At 48.3% G+C, this 12260-nt stretch overlaps 1 protein-coding gene across 17 annotated transcripts in view; it reads left to right on the top strand.

Moving 5' to 3' along the window:
• Nucleotides 1–12260, top strand: part of PLEKHA7 (pleckstrin homology domain containing A7) — a 199901-nt gene that overhangs the window by 155211 nt on the left and 32430 nt on the right. For all 17 annotated transcript variants that reach the window (XM_073216265.1, XM_073216275.1, XM_073216263.1 and 14 more), the window contains 3 exons: nt 8038–8557; nt 9096–9182; nt 11825–11878. In XM_073216265.1, the coding sequence (XP_073072366.1) occupies nt 8038–8557; nt 9096–9182; nt 11825–11878 (661 nt within the window). The remainder of the gene's footprint in view (nt 1–8037; nt 8558–9095; nt 9183–11824; nt 11879–12260) is intronic.

The following is a 12260-nucleotide window of genomic DNA, read 5'->3' as shown; positions in this document are numbered from 1 at the left end:
CACGCAGCGTGCAGATAGAAACAAGTCTTCTCCTACTTCGCTACTTCTCTGCATCGGGGGAATATTTGTAGAAACTAGAGTAAATACCGATTCATTTTGAATTCCAGGCACATAAAGAAGAGCTTAGTTAGACGCTGTTGACATTAGACTTTATCATACCCATTCCTTTAAGGAGTGGTTTTTAATTATTTAGAGAGCATGCATCTCTTGCTATTTGCAAAGCTGTGTCTGTATTTTATTATAATTTTAGTTTAATTAGGACACATTTGTGACCATGAAGAATTCAGGGTCATCCAGCTTCCCCACTGTTCCCAGTAGCCACTGTGGTTTATCTTCCTTGGGAAGACAGCAAATCCCTGTGACCATCCTCAGGCTTCTAAGACCAACCAGTGACTGGACAGGAGATAGCAAAGCCAGGGTGCATTCAGAAAGCTCCCCAGAGGCTGGAGGGGCTGTGGCAGATGTACCAGAGCTCAGGTTGCGTCTGCTGCAGGACTGATAAACATGTCCTTCTCTCTGTCGGTGAGGCCCAGGCTTTTTACCTGTGGTCTCTGGAGGCAGTAGTGCTTCTATGGGAATGACCCAGGCCTCTTAGGGACAGGTGTGTGGGGGGGGTTGCATCTGGTCCAGGTAGGCAGTTGTGAAGGTAGATGATAGAGAAATCACAATGGAAACCCCTAAGCAATTGGTACACATTGTTGTAGGACAGACTAGGAGAAAGAAGGCCTTCTGGGTTGCAGCTAAGATACCTCCCCATGCCCACCTGGCCCTGGCCAGGTCTCAATTCTGTTTGTTCAAATGTTGTATCTTATGGAAAACAGCTCCTGCACAAGGGTACGAGAGGGAAGCTTCTGTTCTTGGTGGGTGCTGGGTAGCCCCCTTGGGAGGTGGGTCTTAAGTGACCTTAATGCTGGGTGAGATTGCAGAGCTGGCAGTAGTGTATCATGCAGGTCCGCAAGGTAAGGAATTGGATTTTATTTGACAAAGCAATAGGGGAGCCCTGGAGGGTTTTAAGCAGGTAATCAATGTGATCTGATGAATAAATAATTCACAAAGAATTGCCTAGGGAAAGGCTGTTGCAGCAGTCCAGGATGGTGACAGTGGAAATAGAAAGAAATAGAGCTGAGATACATTTTGGAGGTTTAAACAGCAAAGCTCATCAGTGAATAATTAGGTGGGTAAGATGAGAGAAAGGAAGGAACAAAGATGATCCTAGAATTTTTACTTGAACAACTGGGTGACTAATGAGGTGGGGAAAAAGTCTGGGGAGAAATCAGGGTTTCCATTATGGACACACAGGTTTGAGAAGCCTATGAGCTGTCCAAGGGGCGATGTCATGTGGGCTACTTGGATATGGACTGTAGTGCTGAGGTCAGGGCCGGACATACTAATTGGGAGCAAACAGCACATAATTGGTACCCCAACACTTAGAAGTGAGTGGAAGGGGGATCTGGTGGAGGAGACAATGTGGTCAGAGAGGTTACTCATGATAAGTCAGGTGTTCCCTCGTATGTGTAACAGCTCTTAGGAACTGAAGTCCGTAGGGGCTGGTGAGGAAAGGTAAAGCAGCGACACCAGAAATAGGGGCAGGTAGGAAGGGCAAGGGTTTGGCCCTGGTGAGCCTGTATTTCTTGCTATGGAGTTTGGATTTAATCTTGAAGGGCCATGAAAGCCATTGATGGACTTTAAGCAGGAGCCTGGCATGGTCCTGTCTGTTAGGATGGTGGTCTGAAGAGTCCTGGCTGGGAAGAGGCATCAGAGTGACCTGGGGAGGTTTTTCAGGCCACCTCACCACATCCTAGTTCTAGTATAACAGGCCCATGTGCAGGGTGAAGAAATTTCCTGGGTGATTCTGGTGCATCCACCCAGAATGAGAATGGCAGTTTTCGTTACCCCTTATTTAAAAAAATCTTTTATTTAAGTAATATATGTACATAGATCAAGGATTTAAATAGTCTGACCCTCCTTCCCATCCCTACTTCTGATTCCTGGCCCTTTGAGGCAACCACTTTTTAATTATTTAGTAGTTTCCCCCATTTACCTCTCTATTTCCAAATAAGATACCTAACACTGCTCTTTCTTGATTTTTCAGTTTGAGTAAGCTATTGACATTCTGCTGTAAAAGATAAGGACTTCAGTCTCTTACTCCCCCTTTATGTTTCCAGCAGACATACACTTACCTTGATCCCAGCTTCAAATATAATTATAGCTTAGTTTTTGTTTAGATCACTCATCAGTTTTTACATGATTATGGCAAAATAAATATTTATATCTGGTCCATATAGTATACTATAACTAAATTTCATTTGTCGTGCAATTTTTGTTTTCTGGTGTTGTTAATTTTCTTGCTTATAGTTTGCTCGGTTTTATCTGTACCAATTACTAATTTATCATGGAGTTCCTGGCTGGGTGTGTAAATCTCCCTTTGCTCAGTACCCTCAACTAATCAGTGATCCACTCACAAGGTAAAACATCCAAACAATACCAAGGGGTAAATACTGAAGAATAAGTGTCTTCCTATTTTATTTTAGAAACCTAGCCTTATTCTCTAAAGACCAATCACTGTTAAAAAGAAAGAAATCCTGTTCTTCATCTTGTTCTTTTTTCTTAACATATCAACATATCAATATATATCATTAAGTCTACATATAGACATTTTAATGTGTCTTGGCTGACTTTCTGTGTCAACACACATAGACATACATTTTTCATTTGAAAGGGAGTGGAGTACTCTGTTTTGTGGATCTGTGTTGATGTTTATGCCATTGTTTACTGATGGATGGGTAGGTTGGTTACACACGTTTGCTGTCACAAACTATGCGGCAGCGAATACCCTTTCCCCACTGTCTTTCTATCCAAGTGCAAGTGTGTTGAAGGATAAACTGCTTGAAGTGGAGTGACTGGGTCAAAGGATATATACAATTTAAATTACAGATATTACAAAATTGTCCTCTAGAGCTATTTCGGTTTATACCCTACCAGAAGTGTCCGTGTTTTCCCACCCCAGTATCAGCCCTGAGAACTGCTGTTTTAGGTTAAGTCCTTGCTCTGGTGACAGTGTGGAAGATGGTGTAGATGGAGAAGAGCCTGGAAAGAGAAAGTGATCAATATAGGTGGTCATGGCTCAGGCAGGCGGTGAGGAAGAGCAACATAAAAGCAGTGAGGATGGTGGGGATCGTGAGGAGGGGGGCGGACACACAGGTGTTGAGCTTGGGTGGGTATAGGACTGAGGAAACTGATTTATCTTGGCCGGGAAGGTGGTGGGGACCACAGGTGGAGGTGAGGTTAGCATTCAGGTTTGGCTTGGTGAGCCCGTAGCTGTGGAGCTGTGCACAAGGTGTGAGTGGGGGAGAGAGAAGTGAGCCTGAAGAGGAATGTGTGCCTGTGGAGCGGCCAGGTGGGGATGACCATTATAGGGAGGGCAAGTTCAGGTTAGGGAAGGATTTGGGAGGCACTGCCCTGGAGACGGAACTGCTCCTCTGACAGTACATCACGCAGGTGGCATGCTTAGAACAGGGGCTCTTAGTCCTGGCTGCACAGCCTGATCATCTGAGGCCCTACTGCAGAGATTTTGATTTAATTGGTCTGGGTGAGGGCAAGGCATCAGTGTGTTTTAAAAGTTCTCCAGGTAATACCAGTATATGAATCACCTGGAGAGGTTTGGTATTTACCAAGGCCTGGGTCCCATGCCCAGAAACCTGATTCTGTTGATCTGAGTTGCAGCCTAGAAGTCAGGACTTTTAAAAACACCCCCTACCCTGCTAACGTGATGCAGCCAGGGTAGCTGACAGAGGGCCAAAGAGAACCCTGAGGATCTCCAGCCCAAGGGGTGGGCAGAAGCAGTCTCCGTGACGGAGCCGGGCAGGAGACGAGAGAGGGAAGCTGGGGTGTGATGAGGGGAGTTTCACTGGGAAAGGGTTTAGTTGGCAGCATGGGATACTGCAAAAAAGGGCTTCTCCCTGGGGGTGGCGCCAAGCCTCCCTGGAAGGCACCACTCCCGAAGGAGAGTCTGGAACTTCAAGGTCTCTGCTGTTTTTGCCCAGTCTCTGAGGCCTTTCGTTCCCATGACCTTCTTGATGGGCAGACCTGAATTGCCCTTTATGGAGGTAGGATTTTCAGTTAGGTCAGGAGACAGAGTAACAGGAGGAGAAGGCAGAAAGAAACCAGAAAGACCAGAAAGATGGCCTGGCCACTGAGAAACCCTTTGTGGCAGGGGTACAGGAAGGACTTTGAACAGCTCTGTGACTGAGAGGAGCTTATAAATTGTTGGCTGTGAATTGTCTCTACATAACTATTTTCTGGGAGCCCACAGACCTATGTTATTCTGCTACACACAATGGCGTATATTTGGGGGTGTGGGGCACATCAGAGAGCTAATGGACAAGAAGTCAACTGCAGCGCGATGACAGGGCTGGGAAGGGTTTGGACCTCCCCTAGGGTGTGAGATGGGAGTTTGAGCTATTCTTAACCTAAGTGGAAGGGAGACATTGAATCTGTAGATGCAAATGGTTCCTTGGCCTTGGAGATGATTGAGCACACAGCAAGAGGAATTTCAGTCAGTGGTAGAAGCCAGTCTTAGTGGGCTGAAAGTAAGAGTGAGAAACGAAAGACTAAGAAGGCTGTCAGCCTCCCAGTAAACAAAGTGCTCAGTGTCTCATCATTCACTTGAACCTGGAAATGACTGCTGCTTGCATTCCCAGAGTTGTTTTTATTTTCCTTAAAGATATATTTGCAATTTCTTACAGTCAATAGGTAGATCCATCTGCTTAGTAAAGGAACTTCCTCCATTTCAAAAGGTAGGAGAGGGCTATCTCTGCTTTGGGTTTGATTAAAACTGTGCTCATCTCATTAGATTGATCACATGAGACATTGTAATGAGGGTTATTTGAATGGTAATGTGACCTCTTATTTATGGCTCTAGACCAGACAAGGAATTCATTTCTGACTGTTCTTTCAGTACTTACAGATATTTCACATCACTGAGCTCCTTTAGAACGGCGGTTTGCCACGACAGATTGATAGACCCTTAGAATCTTATCATGGCCTAAGAGATTGTTTGAAATTCTCACCTTCTGGCTTTTTTCTTGCTGTTTAAGTAATGCATACTTGTCAAATCAAAAGTCAGGGGGTGAGCGCGGAGTTGGACTCAAACATTACAGTGAAGAACAGAATAGAAAGCGAGTCCTGCACGACTTCTGTGGAGAGTAGGGTGAGGAATATCTACTGTACAGGGCATTGGTTGGTCATAAAAATTGGTTTTACAGTTCAGTATGACCATTTTGTAGTGGCTATATTGGAATACCCTGTTGGGTGTCTTTTGAAATAGGGAGGCCCCGTGACACAGGGCAGGGTATGAGGGCAGGAGACTTTGAGCCTTCTTCTTGGGTATGGCTAGAGATGGGGGTCAGCAGAGGGATCTGATGTCTGGTAAAGCTGCTCTGGGTGCTAGTGCTTGCTGTCAGGGGGCTCTTTACCTCGTTTTACAACCCGACCTTCTGTGTCTTTCCAAACCATGGTGTGGCCTCTGGGGCCAGGGTTCATTCACCACTGCACTGGAGTCTTTGGGATCGCTCCCAAATGACCAGCCCTGGGTGGATGGCAGGCAGTGCATGAGCAGAGGGTGTAGGCTAGAGGATGAGCAGAGGACATGGTGGCAGGACTCCAGCCATCAGGACAGCGTACATTGGCCATCAGAGCAGACCAAAGTGGTATGCGGTGGGAGCAGAGCTAGGAAATGTTTTGCATAGTTTGCATTTTGTTTTGGTCAGAGCAAACGATGAAGTTTTGAACTCCTCAGGGGGAGCCTCCCAACCTGGTTCCTCCCATTGCCACCACTGTGCTTTGGTGATTCAGGCACTGCCCCTCCAGACAAACATTTCCCTCCGACTTTGGGAAATCAATGGCAAAACCTGCCACCTAGTGGCAAGCGGACACACTAGACCACCACACTATACAAGTTTGGGCTGAAGAGATCTTAAAATTACCTTTGCTGTAATTGCAAAGATAATGATAAAAGGGGAGAAGAAAGCTATCATTTTTTTAATGACAACTACTTCTAATTCTCAACAAGCTATTAAGTGGTTCTTAGTATCCCCATTTTAGCATAAGGGGAGTGAGAATAAAAAGACCCTTACCTGAGGTCATATAGCCAGAGTGATTAAATAAGACAGGTCATATAGCCAGAGAGTGATTAAATAAGACAAGTTTAAAAACCATTAGAGCGACACTGCTCAAACTTTAGCCACTTGGAGGGCTTGTTAAAACACAGGTGTCTGGGGCACACCTGTAGGGTATTTGATTGGCAGAACTGGGCTGAGGCCTGATTATCCACATGTCTAACAAGATCCCAGGTGATGCTAACACTATGGGTCCACGGACCACACTCTGAATGACTCTGGCTTAGACCAATGTCTGGCATGTGGTAGGGGCCATATAGAACTTTGTTAGATAAAACTAATAGATAAAGGCAGAGTTAGAATTCCAACCCAAGGCCTGACTCTAAAACTTGTTCTCTTCTCAAAACATCATGCTGCTTCTCAGCTTAGACATTAAAGACTTAACAAAACTCCTTACTTGGCCCCTTGCCGAATTTTTCTTCCTTCTCAGAAAATAAGATGGCTCATTAGTGGAGTTTCACAATCGTATCTAGCGTTTATGTGCTGGGGTATTTGTTGAAGGCTGGTTAAGTGTCAGGGTGTTCTCAGACTGTGGATGATATCACGGAATGTGAGGCACAGTTCCTGCCCCTACAAGGATTTACAGCTTGGCTAGGGAAGCAATTTCTTGCAAGGATGTAAAGGTCACATCAATGCAGGACCTTGAAAAAGTCATAGACTGTGCAATAAATAGGTCAGAGCAAAGTGGGAGCCCCGAGGCCTGTGGCATTGCAGAAGGCCTCTGTGGAAGAGGCATAGGACAGTGTCCTGGAGAATGAGTGAGACTTGGGTGAATAGGACAAGGTGAGTTTATACAGATAGGGGAGAAAAAACAATTGTAAGAATAAGGAGAGTTGGGAAGGGAGAACCCACTTAAGTTCCTTCTGTGTATCAGACATGAAGCCTGTATTCTCTTCCTTGTCTCATTCTTTCTTCATAAAAGCCTTGTGAGGTAGGTAATTCTGTCCTGATGTTACAGGTAAGGAAACTGGGACTCAGAGTAGTCAGGTAAGCTCCCTTGGGTCACATCACCAGTGGGTGATAGAGCTGGGCTTCTAACTCAGGTCTGACTACCTGGGTTAGGTTTTTCCACTGCAAGTTGCTGCCCAGGTGTGCAGGAGGTGGCTGTCATTCTCAGGCTGCATCAAGTGCAGGGGTGCACATGAGGGGGGTGGTGCCTCCTTAAGTGGTGGGCCGAGGCACCTGACTGCCCCAGCCTAGTCCTGGGCCCAGTAGGAGAAGCAGCGAAAAAACAGCAGAACCGCAGTGTGGGTTGAGGGCGGGTGCTAGAGGGTTGAGTTCCAGGCTGAGGGGGGATAGGTTTTATCTCATAGCTAGTGGGCAGCCACTGAAGTTGTTGGAGCAAGGGAGTGATCAGAGTCAAGCAGCTGACTGTGTACAGGGTGGAAACTAGTTGGGAAGATCTCAGTTGTCTGGGGGGAGGTAATAATTATCTGTTTACCTCTGGGGATAGTGATAGAGTAGTAGGAAAAGAAGAGAACTGGTGGCAGCCATTTCCTTTAAGCACCTGCAGACTTGGTGCTAGGATACCTGCCAGAGGGAACATCTTGGGGGCCGAGAGCTGTGAGGCGCAGCTGACGGCAGCCAGAGAGGTCAAGGGGTTCAATCCCATTGCACATGAAGTGATGGGACATGGGGCAGCCTGGGAGGGGGTTTGACACTCCAAGGTTGACAGAGAAAAATGGTTTTGGAACTCTCTGCAAAGGGAGCAACTGCTGAAGTTCTGGGTGTCGGCACTGATGGTTTTTTGGGGTTCTTACAGGCCCCCTCACGTGCCTAGCTTTGTGGATTTACTCAGCTGTGTTTCCAAAGCCTGGCAGACCCCTTGCTGGTTGTCTTACCTGTCCTTCTCTCTCCTCAGCCTGCCCCTGGACCAGACCCTTCCTCGCCAGGGTCCTAGCCAGTCCCTGTCCTTCACAGAGAACTACCAGACTCTTCCCAAGGGCACCCGGCACCCTTCAGGGGGCTCACCCCCTCCCCGCAACCTGCCGAGTGACTACAAGTATGCACAAGACCGAGCCAGCCACCTGAAGATGTCAAGTGAGGAGCGCCGGGCGCACCGGGATGGCACCGTGTGGCAGCTCTACGAGTGGCAGCAGCGCCAGCAGTTCCGGCACGGCAGCCCCACGGCACCCATCTGTGCCGGCTCGCCGGAGTTCACTGACCAGGGCCGGAGCAGGAGCATGCTAGAGGTGCCCCGCTCCATCTCGGTGCCTCCGTCTCCCTCAGACATTCCTCCCCCGGCTCTCCCGAGGGTCTTCCCTCCCCGGCGGCCACACACTCCTGCAGAGAGGGTCACTGTGAAGCCACCCGACCAGAGGAGGAGCGTGGACATCTCACTGGGGGGTTCTCCCAGGAAGGCGCGAGGCCATGCCACCAAGGTGAGACTCCGGGGGCTCTGCTAGGCTGCAGGGGTCCAACATTAGGGCACCGGGAGCCTCACATAGTTTGAACACAGATTTGAGCCTTTTGGAATAATGATAGAGGTAACGTTTACACAGTACTTTCAGGTGCCGGTTGCAGTATCAAAGGCTTTAATTCTTACAGCAGCTTTATGAGGTAGGAGCTATTGTCAGGACCATTTCACAAATGAAAACTTGGAGGCATTATGGGATGAAGGATCACACAACTAGAAGTCTGTCTCCTTGCAGCTTGGAAGTCAGGAAAAGATACCCATGTTCAGTCAGGTCAATTATTTATAATAACCCAACTTAAGTTTTACCTTTCCAAGGAGCCTGCATAGTCTATCATTGTTGTGACCTGGTGAGGAAGATGTGTATCCCCATTTTACAGATTGAGAGTCTGAGGCTCAGAGAGGTGCCATATGGTTGCTGCCCTGGTAGTGAGTCGCGGAGGCTCTGGCCCCAGCCTGGCCTCCTGGCTTGGTCCCCAGCGTGACTACTTGTCTTCCACTTGCAGAACTCCTCTCATGTGGACCGGCGCTCCATGCCCTCCATGGGCTACATGACCCACACTGTCAGCGCTCCCAGTTTACATGGGAAATCGGTAAGCAGCACCTATGTCCCCCTCCAGGTGAATACAATACAGCCCCAAAAGTGCCATCTCCTGGGGTTTTCTCCAAAGAGCCAGTCAAACGCAGTCCACAGGGCAGCCATCAAACCCCTGTTTTAGGAGGTGAGGAAACTGAAGCTCAGAGAAGTCAAATGACTTGTCCAGTGTCATCCCGCTGCCACTGGGTCCTCCCCAGGTCAGAGGAAGAGTGTCGGGGAAGCAGAGGACAATGTGGGCTTCTCTCCTCTTTTGGTAGCATTTTGTCTGCAGCATTTTGCAGCCGCCTCCCTTTCTTCCCAGCCTTTGCTTTGTCTTCAAAGCTTAAGCCTGGGTGAGGGCACACCGTTCATTGCTGTTTCCTAAAAAATGAAACAACTATTGCACCTCCTTTTCTGTCAGTGCCTTTATTTGTCCTAATGACAGGATTAATGCAAGAATTGCTTAACGGTGTCGCATTAGTACTGTCCCAGTACTGGGGCAAGGAGCAGTCATAGCACCATGCTCCTGCAGTGGCTAATTCCTCATGACATGTCTGCACACCTGCAGCTGGAGGAGCTCTCCCTGCTTCTCACCCGGTTGCGGCAGCACCAGGCCAGGTTGGCCAGTGTGCGGAATTTCGCCATTGGCCAGTTACTGCAGCACCAGCTGACTGTCCCCACCTGCCAGGTCAGCACTGGTGGGCTCTCTCAGAGCTGTGGCCAGCCCGGGGACAAGGGAGTGACATGCCAGTCCGTGTTCCCTCATGCCCGTGCACTAGTCTGTATCTGTTGTCTGGCTCTTCCCCTCATTCCTGCCTGTTTGCTTCTGATGCTACTGCCAGACACTGTGCAGTGGCGGTGGGGCCCATGCCCCTGAGCTGGGGAGGAGGCTGCATGGGGTGCAGGGGAGCTGAGCTGTGGCTTCTCTGGCTGTGCGTAGTGACTGCCAGGCTGGTATGTGGTCATGGCTAAAGGCTGTTCCAGCTGTCACCGTTGTTGCCACCCTGGGCACTGTGGGATGCTGAAGGGCATGTGTCATTGGTGTTAGCCTGGAGAGAAGGCATAGTGTCCTCTCATCTGGACAGTGCTCTGCCGATTGATAGAGCTTCCTCACATTCCTTATCCTGGTGAAGCTCACAGTAATCTGGGAGAGGTTAGGTAGGACAGGAGTCATGACCACACACGAAGCAGTGGTACCCAAGGGAAAGTCCCTTGCTTAGGATCCACCAGCCAGTGGCATGCAGGCTGAGCCCAGATCCAGGTCTGGCATGGCACAGTGTTCTCAACTTGCCAGGACACAGGGGTTCTCAAGCAAGTTCCTCAAGGAGTGGCCATGGAATTACCCTCTCCCGAGCATCTTGAGCAGCTTAAAGAAGATGCTGTTCCACATGAGACTGGACCCTCCAGGACAGATGAAGAGGGTGACAGGACTGTCACCTTCTTTACCTGCCCAGCTTTAGTGAGATCTGAGGGATTCAGGAAATGTATTAAGAAAAATGAATGTAATGGAACATGTGCAAAACCCCTAAGTTGTGACTTTGGGTGATTTTTAATAGTGTTCCTCTGCTCTGTCCTTCATATTGCTGTGGAAGGTAGCTAGGGACTAGGCTGATTAGGGAAGTAGGGATGAATAAGGGGACAGTTTAAGGACAGAAATAAGATCTGAAAGACACTAGTGTCTCTGATAATCGTCCTTCAGGCCTTCTCATGCCTAAAAAGTACTGCCTGAATGTCTTGGCTTGTCCGTTTCACATCAGAGCTGTGAACAGTTACTACCTTCCCTGACCCTGGCTTGCCTTACCATGCTGGAAAGCCCCTTAGTCTGCTGAGAAAGGAGTGCCTGGACCACTTTTCTTAAGCCTTTATAATCCTTCTGCCTCATTTAACTTCTGTGATCTGTTACATAAGAAGTACAAGTTCTAGGAAATCAGTCTTCTTATTTTCACTATTCCGTAATTCTATTGAAAAACTAGGCAGACTGTCAGAGACAAGGCAAACAGAGAGGTCTGACTCTGGAACTTACTCTGTCAGCTCCTGATGTGGCCACATTATCTCTATGCTGAGCAAAGGGAGCCAAAACTTCCAGGAAACTTCCAGAGCTGCTGGTGCTTATCAGTCTGGAACCGAAGGTTATATCAGGGCCTCCCTGCATCACCAGGTCATCTCTCTGCCCCTTTCACACCAGTCAGGGGGTCATTTTGCTTCATGCATATGGAGTGATCCAGTCCAGAGACTGGATGCCAGGAATTGGAGCATTGGTGATTGACGGGACCCTAGCTCGGGTGCAGCATGTCCTCTTCCAGCTGCATCTCTCCAGTTCTGTCTCAGTAGCTCACCATTGGCCTCAGCTACACTGCTGTCCAAGCCCTAGGATGGCCTGTGTACTCCTTATTCCTCCCCACCAAACTACCCCCACCCTCAGCTAATGGGGGAACAAGCTGGCTTTCTGGCTTTCTGCACAGTGCCTGCAAGATCCACCATGCTGAAAGAGGGCTCTGAGCTGCACTGAAACATTTGTGCTTCCTCCGTGGCTCCAGGATGTGTTGGTCTGCTGTTGTTCCTAAAGCTGTGCCATGTAAGATTCACACATGAAGCCCCAAGTTATGGAAACTCTTGGTGTTCATACCTGGCTTTTTTCTGTCCATGCTTTGTTTGTAGGCTGACGATACCTACCTCCAGCTGAAGAAAGACCTGGAGTACTTGGATCTAAAGGTGAGTGACTCCAGAGGTCTTGCCTCGCTTGTACATGCACCTTTTTGAGAGTGGCCGCCTCACTGGAGCCAAATCCAAAGCTAAAAGCTGTGCAGGTCTTATCCAATGTGGATCCCAAATGAAGATGACTCCTGTCTGAATCAGAAGAGTTGTGTTTCTTACAGTAACATACTCTGACTGGGCTCAGTTTCTTGCAAATTTTGCTATAAGGTCTCTGCCTTCAGAATGAGGGCACAAGATCTTGATCTCTTCTTGTCCTTGGTTAGAACCAAAAGATCTCTCCAAATAATAGCCACTCACTTCTTAAGAACCTCCAGAGGGGTGCGGGTGGGTTTGGCTCTAAAGTGCCCCGATGGGTATTTTCGGCCACAAGTAGTTTCGT

This window comes from Manis javanica, chromosome 11 (genome assembly GCF_040802235.1).
Source record: "Manis javanica isolate MJ-LG chromosome 11, MJ_LKY, whole genome shotgun sequence".
Classification (NCBI taxonomy): Eukaryota; Metazoa; Chordata; class Mammalia; order Pholidota; family Manidae; genus Manis; species Manis javanica.
This window is presented reverse-complemented; position numbering and strand designations above follow the sequence as displayed.